General features: G+C 35.9%; 4 protein-coding genes across 4 annotated transcripts; 1 reads left to right on the top strand and 3 right to left on the bottom strand.

The window, feature by feature from the left end:
• Positions 1 to 6,070: 6,070 nt before the first annotated feature.
• LOC130974178 (RING-H2 finger protein ATL2) lies at positions 6,071 to 7,304 on the top strand. The gene has a single exon (XM_057898941.1). It carries the CDS (start codon positions 6,148 to 6,150, stop codon positions 7,000 to 7,002), a length of 855 nt encoding a protein of 284 aa, XP_057754924.1. The 5' UTR covers positions 6,071 to 6,147; the 3' UTR covers positions 7,003 to 7,304.
• Positions 7,305 to 8,487: 1,183 nt separating this feature from the next.
• Positions 8,488 to 13,414, bottom strand: LOC130974177 (condensin-2 complex subunit H2). Its single transcript, XM_057898940.1, has 11 exons — positions 12,954 to 13,414; positions 12,744 to 12,843; positions 11,861 to 11,967; positions 11,295 to 11,437; positions 10,773 to 11,202; positions 10,520 to 10,695; positions 10,280 to 10,435; positions 10,107 to 10,205; positions 9,729 to 9,830; positions 9,494 to 9,652; positions 8,488 to 9,353 (listed from the first exon to the last, which is right to left on the bottom strand). The coding sequence occupies exons 1-11, from the start codon at positions 13,141 to 13,143 to the stop codon at positions 8,985 to 8,987; spliced, it is 2,031 nt and encodes a 676-aa protein (XP_057754923.1). The 5' UTR covers positions 13,144 to 13,414; the 3' UTR covers positions 8,488 to 8,984.
• Positions 13,415 to 14,222: 808 nt separating this feature from the next.
• On the bottom strand, positions 14,223 to 16,259 carry LOC130974735 (pectinesterase/pectinesterase inhibitor-like). The gene is made up of 3 exons (XM_057899590.1): positions 16,170 to 16,259; positions 15,191 to 16,106; positions 14,223 to 15,058 (listed from the first exon to the last, which is right to left on the bottom strand). The coding sequence occupies exons 1-3, from the start codon at positions 16,257 to 16,259 to the stop codon at positions 14,223 to 14,225; spliced, it is 1,842 nt and encodes a 613-aa protein (XP_057755573.1).
• A 471-nt stretch (positions 16,260 to 16,730) lies between these two features.
• On the bottom strand, positions 16,731 to 22,828 carry LOC130975983 (probable acyl-CoA dehydrogenase IBR3). The gene is made up of 17 exons (XM_057900691.1): positions 22,471 to 22,828; positions 22,238 to 22,375; positions 21,811 to 21,951; positions 21,599 to 21,730; positions 21,295 to 21,480; positions 20,997 to 21,074; positions 20,673 to 20,783; positions 20,301 to 20,399; positions 20,112 to 20,229; positions 19,719 to 19,981; positions 18,935 to 19,129; positions 18,652 to 18,794; positions 18,465 to 18,549; positions 18,170 to 18,379; positions 17,741 to 17,893; positions 17,320 to 17,424; positions 16,731 to 17,231 (listed from the first exon to the last, which is right to left on the bottom strand). The coding sequence occupies exons 1-17, from the start codon at positions 22,606 to 22,608 to the stop codon at positions 17,040 to 17,042; spliced, it is 2,487 nt and encodes an 828-aa protein (XP_057756674.1). The 5' UTR covers positions 22,609 to 22,828; the 3' UTR covers positions 16,731 to 17,039.
• Between the last annotated feature and the right edge of the window lie 269 nt (positions 22,829 to 23,097).

Below are 23,097 nucleotides of genomic sequence, written 5' to 3'. Positions count from 1 at the left end.
TACATTGAAAGTTGCGCCCAGATATCTTTTATTGAGTTGTATATTGAGTTCGAACAATTCGAAGCCGACCGGAATATTGAACGGGAAGATTACAACAGTGACTGTGAAAAAGAGTTTGAAAGCAATTACGAAGTTGTTGATCCAGACGGAGGCGAAGATCAAGGTGACGGCACTATCGCTCCAAATGTGACAGACGTGGCAAATGCACTCGCAAACGAACATCCGTTTGAGGAGCCATCTTTCATGCGAGTTTTGGATTTGGAAGCCATGCATTCTCTGGAATTTTCGGAATATATGAATGCAGGTACGTGATTGCCTATATTAATTAGCATTTATTTGGGTGTTTGTTTAGTTAAATTTAAGATAATAATCTTTTTAGCTAGTTATTGATTTAGGTAAAAATTAATTAGTATTTACTAATTAGTATTTATTTATGTTATTATTCATTTATGTTTTTATTTTGTTAAAATTGAGATAATAACTTGATTTAAATGTTATTTATGTTAATATTAATATAGTGATTTACTTTTAATGTAGTGGTGATAATACTAATGTAGTGATGATTGAAGGATTACCATGTGTTCATAACACGCAGCAGAAGAAAAATAGGATAATCCTAAAGATATATTTTGTGCTTAAACTTTATTCCAATAAAAAATATATAGTAGATTAGATCTAAATACCTTTAGACGCTTTAGTAAAAACTTTATTCTTCGATTGTACGAAGACTCTATGTGTATCCACACCGAGACCAACCTTTGCTGTCAACTCCTTGACCAATGGACATCTGATCTAAAATTGAGAAACCTCTTGCAACTCTTTGCACGCCATAAAATTCTTCTCCAAAAATTAGGCTCACATACGTTTATGTGTGTAGAGGTAAAGGAATAAAACTCTTGTTATTCTCTCTCATCAGTCATTCCTATACACTTAGCATACATATATATAGCATGAGATTTGTTACTGATTTTAAATTTGATTCTCAATTCAAATTTAAATCATATCTTGAAATTTCAAATATGAATCATTCAAATTTTATGAATCATATCATAACAATTTAAAACATAATCGATTTGGATCTCATCCAAATTTATAATTCAAATTTAGAAATAGAATAACTAATTATTCTCAAATCTCATTTAATATTCTCAATTATCATATTATTATTATATTCTTGGTGCTAGCAAAGAATATAATAATATTCCATTTGAATTAATATAATTATTTATTTGATCAAATCAAAATAGTAATTAAATAATTCTACAGCAAAGATTAGAACACTCGTTAGTGTGTGACCCCATAGGTTCAATACTAAGCGGGTAGTAAATTAGTCATACTAAATTTACTAATCAAGGTTGGCGTCTAGCAACACTCCTCAACGACCCAATAGTATGAAGTAATATATTTTTACTAAGAACCTCAGAAGAACAAAATATAATTCCTTCCATCTTTCCAGCTCTTGGTTAACCTTTAGAGTATGGTTTAATTGTCAAACTCTAACTTGTTACCATTATTATAATGAACTATAAATGACCTAAGAAACTCATTTCTTCATTCATTCAATCCCCTTGACCAAGGTTTTATTCATTTCATTCATTATAATCATAGAGCTCAAACTCTTTACCGAGAGTTGACGGATTCCTTATTGACTGATCATTAATTCTACAAGTATTTAAATCATACCCAATGTCCATTCAACTAGCACCCTAGGGTATTAGGTGTCCGGAATCAAAGTATAATAAATACATTGTTAATTACTATGACAGTCGCAGGTCAAAGGAAACTCTATTACTATGTTCATCTTGAGAATATCCTATTGACAAATAAGCGGTAATTATAACCATTAGGAATTCTCAAAGTGAGTCAGTTCAATGGTCATATCTCTATATGTACCATCTATATATATAATTTAATAAATGAGATCTATTAATCTTCATCCAATGAAGACCATTATATATATATATATATATATATATTGATCTTTCCGGATTATTAATGTCCTTTTTAATAATCCTATGACCAAGAATAATTTAGATTAAATTATAAAAGATTTATCTCTCAATATTATGATCACTATCACAATGATAAATCTCTAAATTTAATCTAGGACGTTATTATATTAACATTTTAATATAATAACAATAACAAATTATTTGAAACATGATTGATTGGATTGTGGTCATACTCCTTATTCCCAACAGTGATTTACTTTTAATTTCACTTATTAAATATTTATGTATTAAATATTTATTCTGTTGCTGTTATCGTGTAGAAATTTCTCTTGTCGCAGATGGTAAATTTGCTATGGGAATGGAATTTAGTTCCAGGGAAGCTGTTATTATGGCGATGAAAGATTATACCATTCGAAGAGGTGTAGACTATCGGGTTTATGAGTTGGAGCCGTTGACATTTTATGCCAAGTGTACACAATATGCGTTAGATTGTGATTGGCTGATCAGGGTTAGCATGATCAGCAGAAAGTAATGTTGGATTATAAGAAGGTATAATGGTAGTCACGCTTGTACCATAGCCACTATTTCTCAGGATCATTCGAAACTGGATTAGAGTACAATTACAGAAGCAATAAAGCCGTTGGTTAAGACTGACCCCTCCAGAAAGGTGAAGTCAGTTGTTGCGGAAGTGCAGTCGAAGTTCAATTACACTATCAGCTATCGAAAAGCATGGTTGGTTAAGCAAAAGGCAGTGAAAAAATATTTGGAGGTTGGGAAGCATCGTACGAAGCTTTGCCCATATGGTTTGCGGCCATGTGTCATAAGGAGCCATCAGCAGTCGTCCATTTTGAGACTATACCTATATATCAAGGCGATGACTTGGTAACTGATATCCGGATATTGCATCGAGTCTTTTGGAGCTGTTACCCCTGCATTAGAGCATTCAGACAATGTAAACCAGTTGTCCAGGTGGATGAAACTCACTTGTATGGAAAGTATAAGGGTTGTCTGTTGATTGCAGTGTCATAGGATGGAAACAACAATATCGTCCCAATTGCATTTGCTATTGTGGAGGGAGAGACTTCTGATGCGTGGCACTTTTTTCTTAGTAACCTGCGACAACATGTAGGTAGCGTTTGTTTTGAGGTACTGAGACAGAGACTGAGAGACTGAGACTCAGTATCGTGTTTGTTAGTTCAGAGACTGGTACTAAAATTTCTGTCTCTATCTCTAAAATTTCAGTATTTCAGTACCTCCAAAAAGTAGGGACACAGAGGACTGAAATTTTTAGAGATGAAGACTGAAATTTTAATAACATTTTATACCTAAAATACTTTCATTTCAATTAATTAATTCCAATTTTACCCTTTGTACAAATTAAATTAGAGTTTCATTCTTGTTTCAATTACTGTCTCCCATTTTACACCAAACAAAATACTGAGATTTATTTCAATCCCTGTCTCTTAGTATCTGTCTCTCAGTATCAATCTTTCCGTCTCTGTCTCTCCACCAAACGCTACCGTAGTGACTTGGGATGGCGTGGGAATGATCTCTGACCGACATGAATCCATCAATGTAGCTATGGCCCAGAGTAACGGAGCTTGGTCGTCTTCTAGGGCTTTCCACATGTTTTGCATCAAGCTTATAGAGTCAAATTTCTTGAGAAAGTTCAAGGCCCCGTACAGGTGTGCTAGGCATGCCGATCCCTAACTATACTGTCCGATACTGCCAAAATCACGAAGCAAAGGCAGAAACTTCCAGTGCACAAATGTCCCAGACTTGTCTCCAAACAAGATCGTACTGATCAACAACATAATGTGGCACTTCACATATCTCTGTATACTATTTTCATCAGTCAACTGTAGACATTCTTTTAGATCCCGAATCCACGTCAGTTTTATGCAACTTCCTCTACAGTCTGACTTTCTCAGTGCAACCCCAAATTGGTACAAACACTCCTCCTCTAAGGCATCAAAACTACTCATAGTCATCCCTGTGACTGAAAGACCGTCCATCGAAAGATCAAGAATTATAGTCACATCTTCCAGCGTCACAGTACATTCACCAATCGAAAGGTGAAAGATATGTGTGTCTGGGTGCCACCTTTCGACTAGAGCATTTACCAGTACTTTCTGACATTGGACTATTCCAATCTAAGATGTATGATAAAAATCAGTAAATCGTAAATGCTCCTCCACCTTATCATTGTACCGATCCGAAGGGACTGAGTGATCACATGTCAACATCCATAAACTCTAAAAAAACATATCAAATTATTAGTCAAATCACTAACAATTACTAATTTACTGCTAAAATATAATAATTCTCTAACTAGAGCAACTAATTTATTAAACTCATGCTAAACTTTTTGTTAATTACCAAATTAAGTAATTACCATGTATGACTAACTAACCTACCAATTAATTAACTATCATTATTAAAAAATGTTCACAATTAACTAAACAAAAAATATTAATTGAAATCACACAACTATAGATAATTTTACTAAATCTAATTAAAACAAATAATTTTACTAAATCTAATTTACTAAACTCCCGAGTAATAATATTTTACCTTCTAAGTTTAACTAATAATCCTAGAAATTATTTCTAACTTACAATTAATAATAATAACTAATAGATATTTCTAATTCTTATTTAACTAATAATATTCCACTTTAATATTAAAACCTCAACTACAATAACATATTTATATCAATTAAAAAACTAACAATAAACAAATAACTATTACCAAAAAATAAATATATTATATTTTACGAAACTTAATTATTAATCAAAATTAACAACATTACTCCAAAACAGTATACACCGATTTAGTTTAATTATTGTTACAAAAAATTAATATAATTTTTAAAATTAATTATAAAATTTAATTAATTATAATTTTTAAAATTTTAAACATGTATTTTTTATTAATCTATCATATTAGTCAAACTCAAATATTATCATTGATTAAAATATTCTCTAACTACATTTAAATTTATATATTTCTAACTATTATTTAAACATATATTCCTAAATTTCTATCATTAATAATAATAATAATAATAATTCTGTCACTCCTAGGTTCAACTTCTAATAACAACAATTATAATTAAATTTCTAAGAATAATAATTATAGCGTTGAAATATAAAAAAATTAATAAATAAACTTACTTACTTACGATGGCTAAAATATTTTATAATATGAAGTTTAAAATGATCAACATCTTTAAATTTTTATTTCTTTGACATTCTATTTTCTTTTAAAGATGTAGAGGAAGAACTTTTTCAATGAAAAAGAAGTGAGAATCGGTGTTGAGTGGGATGAGAATGAAAGTGACTCGGAGAATAGATTTAGATGGAAGGGATATGTTGCTTTAATGGGCACCGTTGTGGGGAGCGACGCATGCGCAATGCGTGGCAAGGAAGGGACAACTCGGACCGTCCGTTTTGTCACCATAAAATCGGACCGTCCAATAAGTCCTCTTCATCTCATACCGTTCGATTATTTCATTCCTGACACCACAAGTTGGTCAAGTATCCATGTTCTCTATATCATGATTTTATTCAATTCTAATCTCCATATCAAAATTAAAAAGTAAATTTTAACATGTTTTTTATTTATTTGAGTATTTTATCTTTCTTTTAATATAAAATTTAAAATTCTACTATTTTTGTAGGTCGGTGTTTCCTAGTAAAGGGAGTGCTAATTTAGTGTGTTACCTTGCATTGAATGTATAGAGTCCAGTCTACAGTTCCTGTTGACTCTGGAATGGGAATTTTTTTATATTTTAATAAAAAATTTATAATTAGTTTTATATAAATTTTTTTTATTTTTAAATAATAAATTATAAAATTAAATTTTAATATATTATAAAAATATTATTTTTATTTAAAATATAATTAAATAAATAAATTACACTTTAATACAAAATATCTTTATAATAAAATATTTTTTATATCTATTTAATTTTTTTTATCCACTTTCCAAATTTTCACGACGAAAAGAAAGAAAGTCTCCAACTGCAACCATAACAACTACGTCACCTAAAAGAAACCTGCAAGAACCTTCCTCACTCCTCTTTTTTCTTCTTCTGCTTCTTCTACTATATTACCAAACCCATCTCTTCTTCTTCATCCATTAACCTTTTCTTTCTTCTCTCTTTCTCTCTCACACACAGGCAGAAGAAGAGATGACGATAAACAACAGCACTCCAAATCCAATAACACTCACTGAGGCGAATTCAAGAGGCTACAATCTCAGCGGCAAGATCATGCTAACCGCCATTATCCTCCTCTTCTTTCTCGTTCTCCTCATGCTCTCTCTCCACCTTTACGCTCGCTGGTACCTTACCCGCGCCCGCCGCCGCCACCACCTCCGCCGCAACCTTCGCCGCCGCCGCACCAACATCGTCTTTTACATCGATACTCCCACTCTCTCCGCTTCCCACGGCCTTGACCCCGCCCTCCTTGACTCTATTCCCATCTTCACCTACCACCCGCCAAATCCGCCGGAATGCGCCGTCTGCTTATCGGAGTTCGAACCGGGAGAAACTGGTCGGATCTTGCCAAAATGCAACCACGTGTTTCACACCGATTGCATAGACATGTGGTTCCATTCTCATACCACGTGTCCGCTGTGCAGAGCTCCTGTGGAGCATCAACCCGAAGCGGAAACCCGACCCGAAGAAGTTGTTATAACGGTTTGCGAAAGCGAAACCGGTTCGAGTTCCGGGATCTGTCCGCAAGAAGTCAACCGGAGTGGAACTGGAACCGGAAGGGAGAGGAGGAAGCTTTCTCCGGTGACGGTGGAGCTTCCGGCGAGGACTAGCGAGGGTTTTAGTGACGAGTCAGGTGGTCACGAGTCGCCGCAGCTGTCATCGTCGTCGTCGTTTCGTTCTCCGATGAGTCGAATGCTTTCGTTCAAAAGAATCCTCAGCAGGGAACGGAAAGGGAGCGTGTCTCCAGGCGGCAGTGGAAGTTGTAGCACCGCGGCTGAGGTGGGGGACGCAGAGCGAGGTGGTGAAAAAGAGGAGACTCTGAGATAGGCGAGTTCGTGACTCGGAATGTGATGGCGCGGCGATTGAGCGCGTGGAATCACGTTCTCTTTGAGGCGGTGTGTGGCGCGTGAATTTTGGTGGGATGGAAAAATCGGGGGAGGTAGTTTGTCTCGCCTTTTTTTTTTTTTTATCCGAGGAAATGACAGAGAATGTTTGAATCTTGAATACTAACAGATAGGGATATTACACAATTTGTTTATATTTTTAATTATTTTCATGTAAATACCCACTCCATTACCTTTATGGCTCTATTAGCAACATTTTATATTGAAAACTAAACGTTATTCTCACATGGTTAGTTGTTATTCTTTATTTCCTTTTCAATAATTTTGTTTCCAATTATTATTTTGTATACATCCATTATTGATTATGGAGGAGCAAATATCATATTCAATTTACTAATCGGAGGTTGTAATATAAATCATTGGGAATGATGGAAGTTGAACAATTTTTCCCCACTTTTGTTTGGGTAGTGAATAGTGGTGTGTTCAGAAATTCAAGTGCAAGATATTACACTTAAAAATTTACTTGGGTCAAAGAAGTCAACGGTTCCACAAAATAAAATTAAAATCAAGGAGTTGAGCAAATAATTGTGTTCTACCGACCATTGTTAGTGTTAGGATTCAGAGGTTGTTGAATCATTTCTTCTATGCTTCGTCAATGAATTATTGACCTAATTATAAGGTGGTGATTAGAATATGCAACCACTTCAAGTCGCCTAACTCTATTTGTTAAAGCAGTTTGCTCCGAGTATAAGCTCCCAAATAATATTACTCAATTAAAAGAATTTAACATATTTGCATTCATGATTTGCAAACACAGTAATGCTTGTTTTCTTCAAATACGAACTCCAATATTCTCCCTCCCAATGAAAGAGAGGGTTGGTAACTTGGTATTTAGCGAAACATAGTCAACGACGTAACATCTTTAGGTATGATATGCCCCGAGAATTAAAATTTTAGCAATTGATAGAAAGTTTGATACGTACATCCCACAGTGCTAATAGTAATTTCAGAACCACTCAGATTGACAATAAAAACACTAGTTGGCTTCTAAAATTTCAACACGCTTTCTTGTGTTGAAAATTCGTAACTTACAAGTTGCAACCCCACTTAGGAAATCACCACTTGCAATGATGGAGACACATTGGGTTGACATACTAAAAACATTATGAATAATAGGACCTACGGCTTTAACCTAAACCCAAGTGCACGCAATTTCTGTTCCCCACACGCTTTACTATTTTTGTAGTTATGTATCCTAGGTCCGTTCACAAGAGTATGATTCCTGAACCAAAATAATAAAGTCAGTTATACTTATCTAATGGTGGTAAAATATACATTATATTGATAGGCTACAAGTACTTTTCTGATTGATTTAGCTTCAGCATTCAAAATTGTGGATATTTACAAAGAATCAGAATCTCGGACAATAGTGAGTTTTAAGTGTTTATTCAAAATTGTGGATATACACACGAAGATACATAACAATTTTTCTTTGATACATATAATCACAATCTAATACGTCAACAAGGGAATAACATCTTATATACTTAGAAAATGCAGATAGCTTGCAATCACATGATTTTACTTTAGCTCACCACAATGGTGTTATATTACTAACAATTAAGAAATGATGCATGGTGTTACAACTAGGTGATACATCATTATTCATTACTCCCTCCTCAAAATAATGTCTCTTTTACTTCTTAAATTCATCGAAAAATTAACATATCTAAGCAAAAAACTTACCTAAGTATATTAAATTTTCAATGAATCTAAAAAGTAAAAAAGACATTTTTTAAAAAAAAAAGCGTATATAAATAAGTTAACAGCAATAATGCTTACAGGTGGAAACTGGATGTTAGAATTTAGCGAGGCCTAAAACTACAACCCTGATCCTTAAGACATCTAGCAAATGTCTTGAACGTAAGAGGCTGAGTGCAATAAACTAACTGCTAACTGTCATTTTCACCGTCCCGAATGCAAGTTAACTGGTTCGACGTACTGAGATCTACGCCTCCTCTTGGATTCAGGAGATAACTTTATAGCACTAACCTTTCTGAGCTTCGATGAAATCTTGCAATTCGCCGGTGGTGACATCCCCATTGGTCCGTATTCCCTTGATGAACCATTGGTGGGAGACTTTCCCCTTCCATCTTTGTTCTTAGCTGGTTTTTTAGTTGCAGACTTTGGTCTCTTTTTTGACAAGCGAAACTGCATGCCTTCCCGTTCTTTGTCATGCTTAAGGAGCCTAACATGGAATGGGTTAACAGCCGTGTAGCACACAGGTTTCCCATTGTCAACATTTCTTTGAAGGTCCACGTCTCTATTGTTCACCTGGAAATTTGTAGAACTCACATGACAAACTGGAATACTAATTCCAAGGATTATAAAATATAATAGAATGTGCGACGCTCAGCATAACATGAAGTAGCAATTCAAGAAGTCATTTGCACACCGGTAGTCAGGGAAATTACCAGTTGAAGGAGAGAAGAAAAGCTTCGGGCAATATCGAACTTTGTTTGTCCCTCAACCAAATCAGAAAAGGATAGGACACAGCTACTACTTTCTTCAAGGGATAGTTTGTCCAAAATTCTCGCCCCATATTCATGAATATCAAATGGTGGCCGGGAATCCTATCATCCAAAAAATGCCATTCAATTTAAAGCACTAAAAAGATAAACAGGAAGGGCATCTGAAAGATGAATTCACCTCTTCTTCCAAGCTGTGCTCAATTCTTTGTTTCCATGTTGAAACCCTAGTGGCCAATTCTGTTTGCTTCTCAGTTTCAGCTATGCTAGCTAGAAGGGCATTCTGCATGAGCATTCATATTAAAGAAATACTCGCATCAGGAATACAGATTCTATTGCAATCCATTATAAACTAACTCTATATAGAATGATGATTAAAACAGTCCCTGATGGTTTTTGTGCACAATATTTCTTGGTGGTCACCTAGGGTTAAGCACTAATTTATCTTCTCCAACCAACTTTCAGAGAATATGATTTACAGAACATAAATTTCTCCAAACACCTAGGGCTATAAAAAAAATATTAGAAAAATAAAATCATAGACAATAAGCACTCTTACCAGGTGAGAGCGACAGAGATCTTCTAAACTTTCCTGAGAATTTGGAACATCATTATCTACATCTTCATCACCCTCAGCATGAGCATCATTAACTTCATTCTGTTAATTAGAGTAAAAAATTTCAAAAATGTCACAGATTACATAAAAGTAGAATTACTAGTTTGCTTTTGTACCTCTTTGTTATGAGGTAGATCTTCATCCATGTATGCATTCTCTGGCATATCAAAATCAGGATTTCCAGTATCAAATTCATGGTCATCATTATCAGCTTCTGCATTGAAAAATTCTCCATCGGTTTTACTCCCCTCATTGATAAGAGACTGCCTAAGCTACAATTTACAAAACACATACCACAGTCACAATATGTACAAACATAATAACCTATATGTGAAAGGACCATTCTGATAATGTACCTTCTCATATAGTGGAAGAGATGTAGAATCCTTTTGTCGTTCGTGGGCATGATGCTGCATCTCCCACATTGCCATGAGCTCTGGACTAATAGGACCATGCAATTTTGCAGGTGGAAACAAAATGCTCATTGATACTCGCCGTCTCACATTAATTCCATTCTTCTTTAATCCTTTAACTGCAGATACATCTTAAAGATTATAGAAAAGGTATTTTATACAACAGAGGCAGAAAAAAGCGAAGAATATGGGTTACCTTTTCTAAACGGCTTCACTTTCAAGTTGCCTGGTTCATGTGGATTCAAAGGTTTCCATGGATCATCATCATCAACATCTGAATTGTCTGAATCCCTAAATGCATTGCATCCATCATCCATGTTATAACCAAAATCACAATTATCAATACCACCAGAGATGGGAGAACTGGGCCGAACATTATCATCGTCATGGCAATCAACTTTAGGGGAACAGTTGGAATTAGCATGCTGACTTTTTGCCACTGAAGATTTGTTAGCACCTCCTTCAGAATTCCTTGTAGGAGAAAGAAAGCTTTTACGAGTTGAAGCTCCTCTATTAGCAACATTTTGGGCTGCATTGGCTTTGCTATCCTTTAGAAACTCATCCACTGCAACAGCATCTGATGTATCCAACAGAATAAAATCCTGGTACAAGTCTGTGGTGGACAACTGTAGCAATTCATGGTATCTGTATTATTGCCAAATAAAATTTAAAAGCATGCGAACTTAAATAAGCAAACATCTGGAAACAACTATAATACCAGATATGACTCCAATTCCCCACCATCACCAGCAGTATCCAAGCAGTCACCTTCAAGAACAACTAGATTTGCAGGGGGTTTTATGAAGTGGTCCAAATTCACTTCTTTGCCTGCAGTGTCATCCAAGGAATTCCTCTCTTCAACTGCAAAAACAACAAAAACTTGAATGATCTAACATTTACACCTATTTAAACTAAGCAACAGTTCGAATAAGCAATAAAGTAAAATTATGAAGCAGTGAAGCACTTAATAAATTTTATTTTTTATTTTATTTTTTTTTAAAGTAGTAGCCTAACTTACAGACATCTTCAATAATCCTGTGGTCTAAATGGACCTGATAATCTCATATTAAAATTTCACTTGACCTAGACATACATTGATTTTCATCATTTATGAATAACCTAGGGTCAAAAAGGGACCCATAAAAGAATATAATGGTCAAGTCTAATAAGATATTCTTGCATGGAAACAAGTCTAACACATCACAAACAACATTCAAGCAAGAGAATTGTTCTACTCATTGCTCTTGTTTCATCATTTTGATGAATTATCCGTTAACATGCTACCTGGGATATCATCCGAGCACCAGAATTGATCATTTTCTTCATTGGTAATAGCAGAGGGACCACTCTCATCATGTTGGTCTGATCCTCCATCTATATGATCTTGCTGTCTGTCCAAAAACATTAAGCAGAAATCAAAATAATGCTGTAAAGTTTGCAATTGCATATTATGAAATAAATAATATTTAGTCAGAACTTAGAATAGACTGTAATTCCTGTTTCTTGTAAAATACAATCTTTTGGGGATTTTATACAAGGGATATGCTTTACAGTCACTTCGCTCTTATCAATTATGAAGTACAACTACTTAATGGAATCAGCTATGTTATGGCAGCCATATTGTTAAAAAATAAATACTTGCCGAGAACAACTAACAACAACATGAGTTATAATAAAGTGATACAGGAACATCGCTGATATGCTACTATACTGTTAGAATGGTCCTAGGAACCAAATAGGCTACTTCATCGGACAGAATTTGTGTACATTCTCATTAAAAAACATGTTTTGATATTTCATATTTGAAGTGAAGGTGTTGGGAATTCTACACTAATTGTCCATGTCTACAACCAAAAATCTCAGCCATATGAGCCAAAGATCCAAAACAAATCATAGGTGAATTGACATTGCTTAAACATCAATTAATGAGGAAACTGCTACCACGTAGAAAAGGAAAGCCAGAACAAACTTTCATCACTGCTAATCAGCCAATTTTGTTTATTTATTTATTTACAGAAGTGCTGAAGTACACATTTATTAACCGAAAACCAAAAATGGGCTATGCTATGGATATTTAGTCAAATTTCTATCACAAATAAATAAAGTGAACTGAAACTTGCATTAAAAAGTTCAAATAAATGCTTAAGCTTTAGCTCAAAAAACAAACCTTTTCTGTGAAAGGAACTCTAAAGCACGCAACACCAGAGTGTATAGATATTCCACCTTTCTACTATACACCTGTATCGATCCCTGAAGCAGTAGAGCAGCTACAATTACCCAGAAACAACTAATTCAGCTGAACGCATGGTTCAAATTCAAATGAAAATTTCTTTTAATAAAAATTGAAACTTTGAACAAATATTGAGTAGGCCCAAACCTTCTGCAAAATTCACTGGAATGTGTCCTTCCTCTTCGCCGGTGATCTCCCCGGAGCAAATTTTCAGCAGATACTCCTCGAGTTTCTTGGCGAGGTCAACTTCCCAATTTGACTCTAGGTCACGCTCCGCATGAACCGCGTGGAAGCCACCACTCCCACTTCCACCCGGTTCCGAGGCATCTTTTGTCATCTTTCAGTTGAAAAATTGGTTGCGAAAATCATAGTAATCTCAGAAACTTCGTACACAGAAGAAAAGCCCTAGGGTTTCGGTGTTCCGGCTAGAGATTGACGAACACGGAAAACAGAAATTAGGGTTTCTAAATTGAGAATGAATCGGAAACTTGGGTGTCTTCAAGTTCGAATCTTTGGGTAATCCACAATGGCGTGCAGCGAGAAGAGTGAGCTTCGGTAGCCAACGGTAAGAGTTTGAGAGAAGAGAGAAGAGAGAAGAGAACGAACACTCAAAAGTTTTCGATTATGTTTTTTCCCGCTCGTTCCTCACCTAATCCACTCGAAAAGTAGAGTTGGACTTGGGCCTAATCCTGGACCAGCCCACTATATGAACACTCAAGTTAAGAATTGGGCAGTATGCATGTCCAAAAAGAGAAACAATTGGGCAGTATGCAAGCCTTTTGGGTCATGTGACAGTTATTAAATGAATATTTATTTGTCCAAAAACATGAATGATTATGGATTTATTTCAATCATTATATGTAGATGACTATATATATATCAATTTATCTTATAAATAATTATTTTCATACGAGTACATCTTTATAAATACTCACTAAATATATAATTTAAAATATTATTGCACACTAAAATTAAATACGTAATATTTTATATAAATATATCTAAAATTTAATTTATTTTTAATATATATTTTATATTTAAATTATATTTTATATTGATAATTAATTTTAATGGTTAATTTTAATGGACATGTAGCTTGGTTGATATATAATATTGTTGATTTTTGGTGCTATAGAATATTGTTGATTTGGTTCTTAATTACATGGCTTTCAAAACGAAAATAAATTATAGACATTTATAAAAATCATAATATTTTGCTACCTACAAACATATAGACTTAATTTCATTCTAATTTGACATATAACACGCACTATTTATATATTAATATATGTATTTGACCAAGTGTTTTGGTCAATTAGCTACTAAATAAAGAAAGAAACACACAAATGTATATTGTACATAACCATTGATTGCACACTTGATCACTTTCTTTAGGTATAATTCCAAAACCTTGAGTTATGCAGTGGTGGCAGTGGCGGGTGCTGAGGCTGTGGTTTTGGCTGCAGAAATAACGGGTGTGGCTGCGGGCATGGCAGTTAAGATAGTGGGGACAGGTGTAGCGGTGGTGCCGGCGTTAGTGGTGGCAAGCAAGGGACCAAGACTGTACGGAACACCAGAGTTAATGATCCAACCATCACGATCAGTTGAATTAGCAAGCTCATAGAATCTTCCAGGATAGTAACTCATGGCTTCAAGAGAATTCAAGACCTTAAACCCAGGCCAGTTAATCCTCTTCGACGTGTCAGCACCAGGACCCTTGTTGTTATACTCATAATACGTACACGTGTCCTTGAACGCGCTTCCCATCCATGGCATATATCCTTCAGGCACAAAGATATCATCAATGATGGAGTCCATGATCACCACCTTGGAGTATATCCTCCACGGCCTACCCAAGTATGAAATCTTGGTTTTCAACGTGGCAAGTTGAGGCTCTCCGGTGAAGTAGCAGCTCTGGAAAACCAATGCAGTTGGGCTGTCAACTTTGGTTCTGCCACCTGCTGTGACCATGCATTGTTGGTTGGATAACGGCTTTCGGACTAGTAGCTTGCAGTTTTGGAAGACTCCAGCTGCATCGCCGAATACGAAGTCTACGGTGCCTGTTATGGTGCAGTCACGGTAGAATTGGCGTTGTGATTGGACGTAAAGCGTGTCTTGGAAACCGTCCATGTGGCAGTTGTAGAACACGGCTTGGTCTGCTGTTACTCTGAGTGCCACAGCTTGGTGCTTTTCTGCCCCTGCTGTGTTCTCGAATCTGATATTCTTCGCCATGAAGTTGGCAGCATTCACACCTTTACGAAAAACAATACATGTTTAGATGATTTAACAGATTTCACTAAATTATTATATAATAATTTTTAACTATCAACTTCGCATGAAAACAATTATGAATTTCCACCTAATTATAAAAGTTCAAGGCTTACCGAAGGTTGCGGTGTTATAAGTTTGGACACCATCAACATAATTCTTGCTACCGGTGAATATAGTCTTGTCAGGGCCATCTCCAACAACTATGACATGATCCATATTCTTGACAACATTGACATACTCTTTGTACACGCCAGCCTTAACGTAAATTATGAAGGGACTTGAGTTCTTCTTTGGCACGGTTTTAAGAGCATCGGTGAGTGTTGTAAACTGTCCACTGCCGTCTTGAGCCACAACTGCATTAGGCTGTCCAACAATGCCACCCATGCCGCCGGTCGGACCCGCCTTAATAAGCTTTCTTTGGCTTTCACCCACCCATGAAGGAATCCCATCCTTAGAATGGGAAGTTTCTTCATCAAGAAGCCTCCTATGGTTAGTACTACTAGCGGCGGTTATTGAGCTGAAGTCGAATTGCTTGAGTACCTTGGATATTCCATTGATCATGTCCAAGGCATTGCTACTAAGTTCTAGGGAGGTTTTGAGCACATTGGCCATGGTTTCGCCGGCTTTTGTCGACGTGTTATCGAAGCCGGTTAAGCATGTTTGCTGATGGGAAATGGTGCCTGCCACCCAAACCTTGATATCATATGCATATTCATTGATTCTGCTTAATTCAAATTTGTCCATTTTATCAATTGATTTTTGCATGTCGTCAACCGCATAGCCCAACACTTCTTTGCATATGTCCAAGGCTTGTTTTGTCATGTTATCCTTTCCCAATTCTTGATATAAGGTTGAGTTTTCAATGTGACTCGCTAACTCAACCGTTGTGTAGTTAAATGCTGCTTTTATGAGTTCTTTCATGTCTGAGGTTTTGGTTGATGCATCTGCAAGACTCTTTTCACATGTTTCTTTGTATTCCGTGGATTGGCAAATCACCTCAACATTCTTCTGAGATTTTGCCACGTGGGGCTCCTCCTCGTCGTCTTCTCTGCCCTTTGATCCTTTTTCTCGGTGGCTGGTTATGCCGATCGCCACCGACGCGATCATGGCCACAAGAAGGATCATGGAGATGCTAATAATGGCCAGTTTCTTCTTCTGGTCTCCGTTACTGCCTTCCGCCATTTTGTTTTTCCTAAAATAAAAATGCTAATGAAAAGGATCAAAGAAAATGTTTCTTGGGCAGGGCTTATCAATGCCCTAGTGAACTTGTGATTTGATGAACTTAATTATCGCTTGCTATTTAAACATCGAGTGGCATACACCACAATATGTCTATTTTTACCCAATGCTAAACTTGGCATTTTTATGTAACAACAATTGTTGAAAAACAATGGTTAAAAATGATAAAATCTAGAGGAGCTCCTTGAATCATGGAGTTCAATGTGTAAAGATAGGAAAACAAATTAACAAGGAGGTTGAAATCGGTTATAGAAATTTGTCAATGGCAGTTGCATAATATATGGCTGTTTTGATAAGGAACATTCTGTACCATGATAGTATACTATCATTTACAATTTGAATTGCAGTTTATACATCTCAAATTATGATTTCAAGAATAAAAACCAAGCTTTCAAACTTGTATAGATATTTACGCCAAAGTATAATTTATTGATATTCCATCATAGAGTATTAACAAACCCCATACACAATTGGGAAACTTATTGTGAACAACATTCATACACTACTCTGAAATATATTACATACTCCTGAATTACATTTAATGCATAATAATCTAAAACATTCACAACCACCCTTTTTTAATAGTGTCTAGCTAGAACTTAAAATGAAAAAAAAAATGATTGAGGGATTGTGAATCTTCCTTGCTTATCCTACTGCTTTCCCTTCTTTCTTCTTCTTTGGGGTTTGCATTTGGTGATTGTATGTTGAAAATTTTTCACTTTCTCAAAGCTTGGCTCTTTGAAGTTCTAACTTGGCAATGGTACCCAAGTGTACTTCATCCGGACCATCGGCAATTCTCAGCGTCCGTGCGGCGGCCCACAGTTGTGATAGGACTGTGTCAGACGACACACCAGCTGCTCCATGCACTTGAATGGCCATGTCAAGCACCTTCAGCGCCATGTTTGGTGCGGCTACCTGCTCGAAAACAAAGCACAGCGTCGAAAGAAAACCAACATAAAGTGAGAAATCATAATAATTATTGCAAATGGGAATGAGATCTTACCTTGGCCATTGCTAGTATCCCTCTAGCTTTTTTGTTTCCGTGCTTATCAAGCTGGTCAGCTGCTTCTAACACCAACAATCTGGTCTTTTCGAGCTCTATACGGCACTGAACAACAGAAAGTGAAATAAGTATTGAGTTTATGTAATGTTAAAACTATATTGAGCTCTATTCAGATTTCTAAGGCGATGTAGAGTATCACCAACTTGACAATCCTCTCATCATTAACAATGATAATTTTAATTATTAGCTAAGAAAAAAAAATTATGATTGTTAGCATAATCATCAATTTAAAAAGTAGCAATCTTATTAAGTATTCTATATTATTGGCAATAATCCTGTTAGGAAATCTTATTAAGTATTTTTGACACTCCTAGATTATTGCTTTTAAACACGACACCATGGATTTGCTCAATAGGGATACCTTCGCCATATCTGAAAGAAATGAACCATGTTGAGCAATCAACTTCCCAAATGTTCTTCTATTAAGAGCTCTTTGAGCCATCAAAAGCATTCCTCGCTCGGCAGCGCCTATCAGTCTCATGCAATGGTGCAGCCTTCCTGGACCTAGCCTACCCTTCAAGTCCGCAACAGAGGAAATATTTAGTGTGTCTGGTATACCGCAAGTAATGCAAAATATAATATCTTCTAGAGGATACATTAAAACTAATTTTTCCATTCGGAAGATCATGATGTCAAACAACAACAACATCGAATATGTTCACTTTGATACAACTTAGACACCTTTAAATGGTATTATTGCCTCCGAAAGATGCTAAGGTTTGTGGACAACAGAGTTCTAAGCAACATCAGATGCTGGTAATAATTAAAAAGGAAGCATCCCTAAACTTACTTGAGCAATCTCAAATCCACGTCCTTCTCCGAGTATAATATTTTCTGCTGGCACACAAACATTTTCGAATGTTACTTCGGCGTGTCCATGTGGTGCATCATCGAATCCAAACACCGTTAAGGGTCTCTTTATGTTAACACCAGGAGTCTGGGTATCCACTAAGATCATAGATTGCTGTTTATGCTTTGCTGCGTTGAAGTCAGTTTTCCCCTGTGCATATGTTTTGGTCACTCATGAATCATGATTGATAGGAATAGCACACACCTAATGCAATAACTTTCAACTAAATACTCACCATGACTATGAGAATTCTGCATCGGGGATCCATAGCGCCACTTGTCCACCATTTTGTCCCATTGATAATATATGAATCTCCTTGTCTTTAAAAGAAAAAGAATAATTAAAAAAATCAAGCAGCTTGGGTCAAATCTATGCTTTCTTTGTTAATTCCATAATGCATTTATAGTTTCGAATATTCCCACCTTTTGATAGAACACTCAATGTTCGTTGCATCAGAAGACGCAACACGTGGTTCTGTCATAGCAAAACCAGATCTAATCTTCCCCTCAAGCAAAGGAATAAGCCATTCTTGCATTTGTTCTTTGTTTCCATAGCGAAGTAACACCTAATATGCAAAATAACATGTTAGCTAGCTCTGATAAATATGCAAGATAGGTAGAGAGAGTGCTTATCACCCACAATGGAATCAAATTAAAGTCGATCGACTATAGACCAACCTTAAGAAATCTTCAAGTTATATCTTACCTCCATATTACCTGTGTCAGGTGCACCACAGTTAAATACTTGTGGGGCCCAAACAGAACGACCCATAATCTCACAAAGGTATCCATATTCAAGATTTGTGAGACCAGCACCCAATAACAAGTCATTTGCATCACTGGAGAGATCACTATTTCTCCCACCAAAGAGTATATTTTTTGCCCTTGCAGCACTATCACGCTGCATAAAAAATTTTAGAACAGATCCACTCAGAATTTATCCTTAATAAGATGCTAATACCAAAAAGTGAAACTACTAGAAGTCGAAAAGTAATCATAGACAACAAACTCCAAATTGGATCAATCTTTCAAAGCTTTATGTGCTAAGACATATAGTTTTACATTCTATTATTTTACGCTATGCCCTTCTGCAAAAGGAAAATGACCATCTAACCATTTTGATGGTATGCTATGACATAATAGTTCTCTGATTCTGAAACTTCCAAATTGGCAATCAAATCGAATATTTCAATGTACAATCAGGCTTGAGCTAAAAGGTATAGGTATCATCTGTCTAAACACATAGTAAACGGATTGAACTCGTACAAAGTCAAGTGCATTACATCAGAAACCTTCAATTTTTAAGTTATTATTAACAGCATTTCACTAGAAAACTGGTCATAACAAGGTCTAGCAAACACTTCTATGCTATTACTTAAGATGTAGAGGAAGCTATTATATATCAAAATCAAATAGGAGAATGCTAGATGCTTGTGAAATAACAACATACAGAAGAAATATATTACAGAAGAGCAGAATTAGAAGCATACAGGAATCCATAAGTTCCACAAGCCTTCTTTCTTTGCGATCTCCTTTAACTTCTCCTCAGCCGGATGAATAGTCCAACGTGATTCTGACTGGGCGAGTTTGTTGAATTCATTTTCCATGGGGTATATATGTTCCTCCATGAACTTAATTAGTTTGTTCCTTAATGTCAAAACCTTTTGACTAGGAACAAACTTCCCCCCACTTGATAGGCCCTGCATGTCGTTCCCTTCCACCAACTCTTTTGAATGGGCTTGTGCATTCACATCTGATTTGTTAAGAATAAGAAAGCCTCAGCTATTGGGGTAGTGATCGTAACTGTTTCTAATATGATTACCTTCCAATAAAGTAAACTAAATTGCATATACGACCCTATAATATTTAAACAGTATAGCTACCGGATGGAGGATGCTGAGGAAGTACAGATTTCTGTTCAATAAAGTTCCAAGCAGCATCTATAAGACCATCTGCGAGTACCCCTGCGTGTCGAGCACGCTCACCTCCTGATGCATTACCCTGTATTGCACAAAAAGATTCAGTAAAATATCTAATCTTAAACTTCAATGCCACTGGCATCTTTTACATACCTTAACCCATCTGCTATATACTCCCGCAAAAATTGAAGCCCCTCGAAAGAAAGAAAAGGCAACATAGAACCTCCACTCAGCAAAGGGCCATTTTCTTCCCTGACATCCAAAACTTGTCCGTTAGAGATTTATTAGCATAGATAAATGTAGGATACAAAATCAGCAACTACTTCAGTTGACTATCGTCAGACATCAGATAAGTATTATATGATGCAAAATTCAGCTATGGAATAACATGTAGATGAAAATATACAAGTGTCAAAGGTGACAGCCCGAAATCAATATCCTTAGTCTATAAAAGAACATCGAATAGGTGATAAAAATAATTCCAAGAGCATATACAACAATGAATATTAGTGTTTTAGCACGTACTGCCACTGAGCAGTATTCAGCCAAATATTCCGGCAGTGAAGGAATTCCCTCTGGTAATCCACGTTCCATGCCTTCTCGTACTTTGTCAGGCCCAATATCTGCAATGTACGACTGCAAAAGAAAGATACAGTGAACTTCACTGGTAATCTAATTAAACGAACAACCTACATAATGTGATACTATGATCGTTATTAAGATTAGCTTTAAAAACTCACACAATACCAACTGTTGAGATTGTATACATAAGATAAGGTGCAAAACTACCATGCAGTGCATATAATTCAAGGTGCAAATCTTGACACAAACATCAATATAGAGTCATACCATACAGCTATATGCAACATCACACATTTGGTTACCAAGGGTAGAAAGTTCCCAGTCAAGTACACCAATTACTCGATCCTGCAGATAAAAAAAGATTCACCAGGCATAAGCCTTATGTAAAGATGTCTTTGTTATAAATCCCGAATGATAATCTATACATGAACAACATAAATTTTCACTTTCCTTTACCACTGTGGTTATTGTATTCTAATTTTGTCTTAACCATGTCCAGAGAGAAAAACGTTTTTCACCCAACAAAATTTAAGTTAAGTATATATCCTTACTATATGCATCTTACCTCAGTGGGGTGGAATACCAGATTGTCCACACGAAAATCTCCATGAACCAAGCCAGCTGTTGCCCCTGAGGAATCTTCAGGAGGTATGTGATGTTGTAGCCAATCAATCAGTTCAAACATTTTCGGATTTCTTGCAGGTTTCCCCTCACTAGTTGAGGCAACATATTGCTTAGCCCACCTCTCAATCTAAAACAATCAGGCTTTCCATTATTGGTAAAACTTGGTAATCTAAAACTAGTTTGATTTGAAGCCTAGCTAAATAACCAGGCAATTGAATGTTTAATCATTTAAATGACTTATTTACCTGTCTTTTACAATAATCATTTCGCCGCCCATATTTTCCCAAACCAATGGAGTCCACATTAGCAGAATGTAAGGAAGCTAAGGTTTTAGCAGTTTCCAGATATATTGCCCTTTTCCTCGCCGGTGCCACACCCTGATACATTGATACAACATAATTCAGAAATCACAGATCGAAGCAGAGAAGACTGAACATAACTGGCATGCAAATCATACCGGTAGCTTGGGGTCAATAAATATACGCCCCTCCAAAAACTCCATGATATAAAATGTTGTTCCAATAACATTTGGATCATCGCACAAGCAGAAAACTTTAGGAACTGGAACTTGAGTATGAGTGCCTAACGCTTTAAGAACCTGTGAGTTGGAGGAAAATAAACAGCTATGATGCAAAAATAATACATTTTAATCATGCAACTTCTTAAGTTTGCGACTAATTTTTTCCAATATTCATATTTTTGCAGCATAGGTGACACACAACAGGTAAATCAATTGTTTTTCACTCTGATTAACAAAATAGCCATTTTAGTTCGCCTTACTCATCATCAGTGCCAACTAGATTCACTTAAAAAACTTCCTGGTTTTCTTCACTGGCAATATTTTCATCTCCAGAATAAAGATGAATAGTGAAAAGAAAAAGAACCTGAAATTCTCTGTCGACAGCATGAGCTGACGCCAGCAATTTCCCTGGAGGCTTCTTTCTGAGAACATATCGTTTCAAAGGTGACCCCACAGAACCAACTTCGATCAGGTACGTTGGATTGGACTGTCCATGCCCAAACTGCAACAATTCAACCCCTTAATTTACCATCAAAAGCAAGAGCTAAAAAACAAAAGAAGCATACCCAAAAGCAAAGAAAGAGGATCGAAGCGAACCTGTGAGACATTGAAATGGGAGGGTGAAGGAGGAAACCCAGAAACGTTGGAGGTACAAAAGCGGAGAAGAGAGTCAAGGCTGAAGTGTTGAGTTTCCGGGGTGAGCTTGGCAACAAGCTCCGATGTATTCACGGCCATGTCTGGCCTTCGATGTGTCCCAGAATTTGCAGATGAAGATGAGATGCAAGGTTTCTTTGCCGAAAATTTTTATGTTATCTTGCTTGATCTTCTACAATAATAATATAATATTGTGCTTGATTATGAGAGATTTTTATAGTTACTATCTATCTATCTATCTTTCCAAATATATCTATCATACATAACATCGTGCTCGGAACGACAGTTTTCGTCACTTCCTGATACAGCAGTGTAAGTTTTAAGATTTAAGTTTAACTGACCTCATGGTCGAATGGTCCCATTGGATTCTTTTTTGTTTATTTTAATCTTATCTTTTTTTTCAGATAACTATATTAAATATTTAAATGTCGTTATAAACCGAGAATAAAAATATTAGAGGTTTTTTTCTTGAAAATATTAGAGTTAAATTAAATAGATTTTATTCTTAATTAATTATCAGATTTTAAAAAAATGACAAATTTTAAATTGAACGTTTGATAGTCCATCACT

The sequence above is a fragment of the Arachis stenosperma genome, chromosome 4 (genome assembly GCF_014773155.1).
Source record: "Arachis stenosperma cultivar V10309 chromosome 4, arast.V10309.gnm1.PFL2, whole genome shotgun sequence".
NCBI lineage: Eukaryota > Viridiplantae > Streptophyta > Magnoliopsida > Fabales > Fabaceae > Arachis > Arachis stenosperma.
The sequence above is the reverse complement of the archived record's forward strand: the minus strand, read 5'-3'. Positions and strand labels throughout refer to the sequence as shown.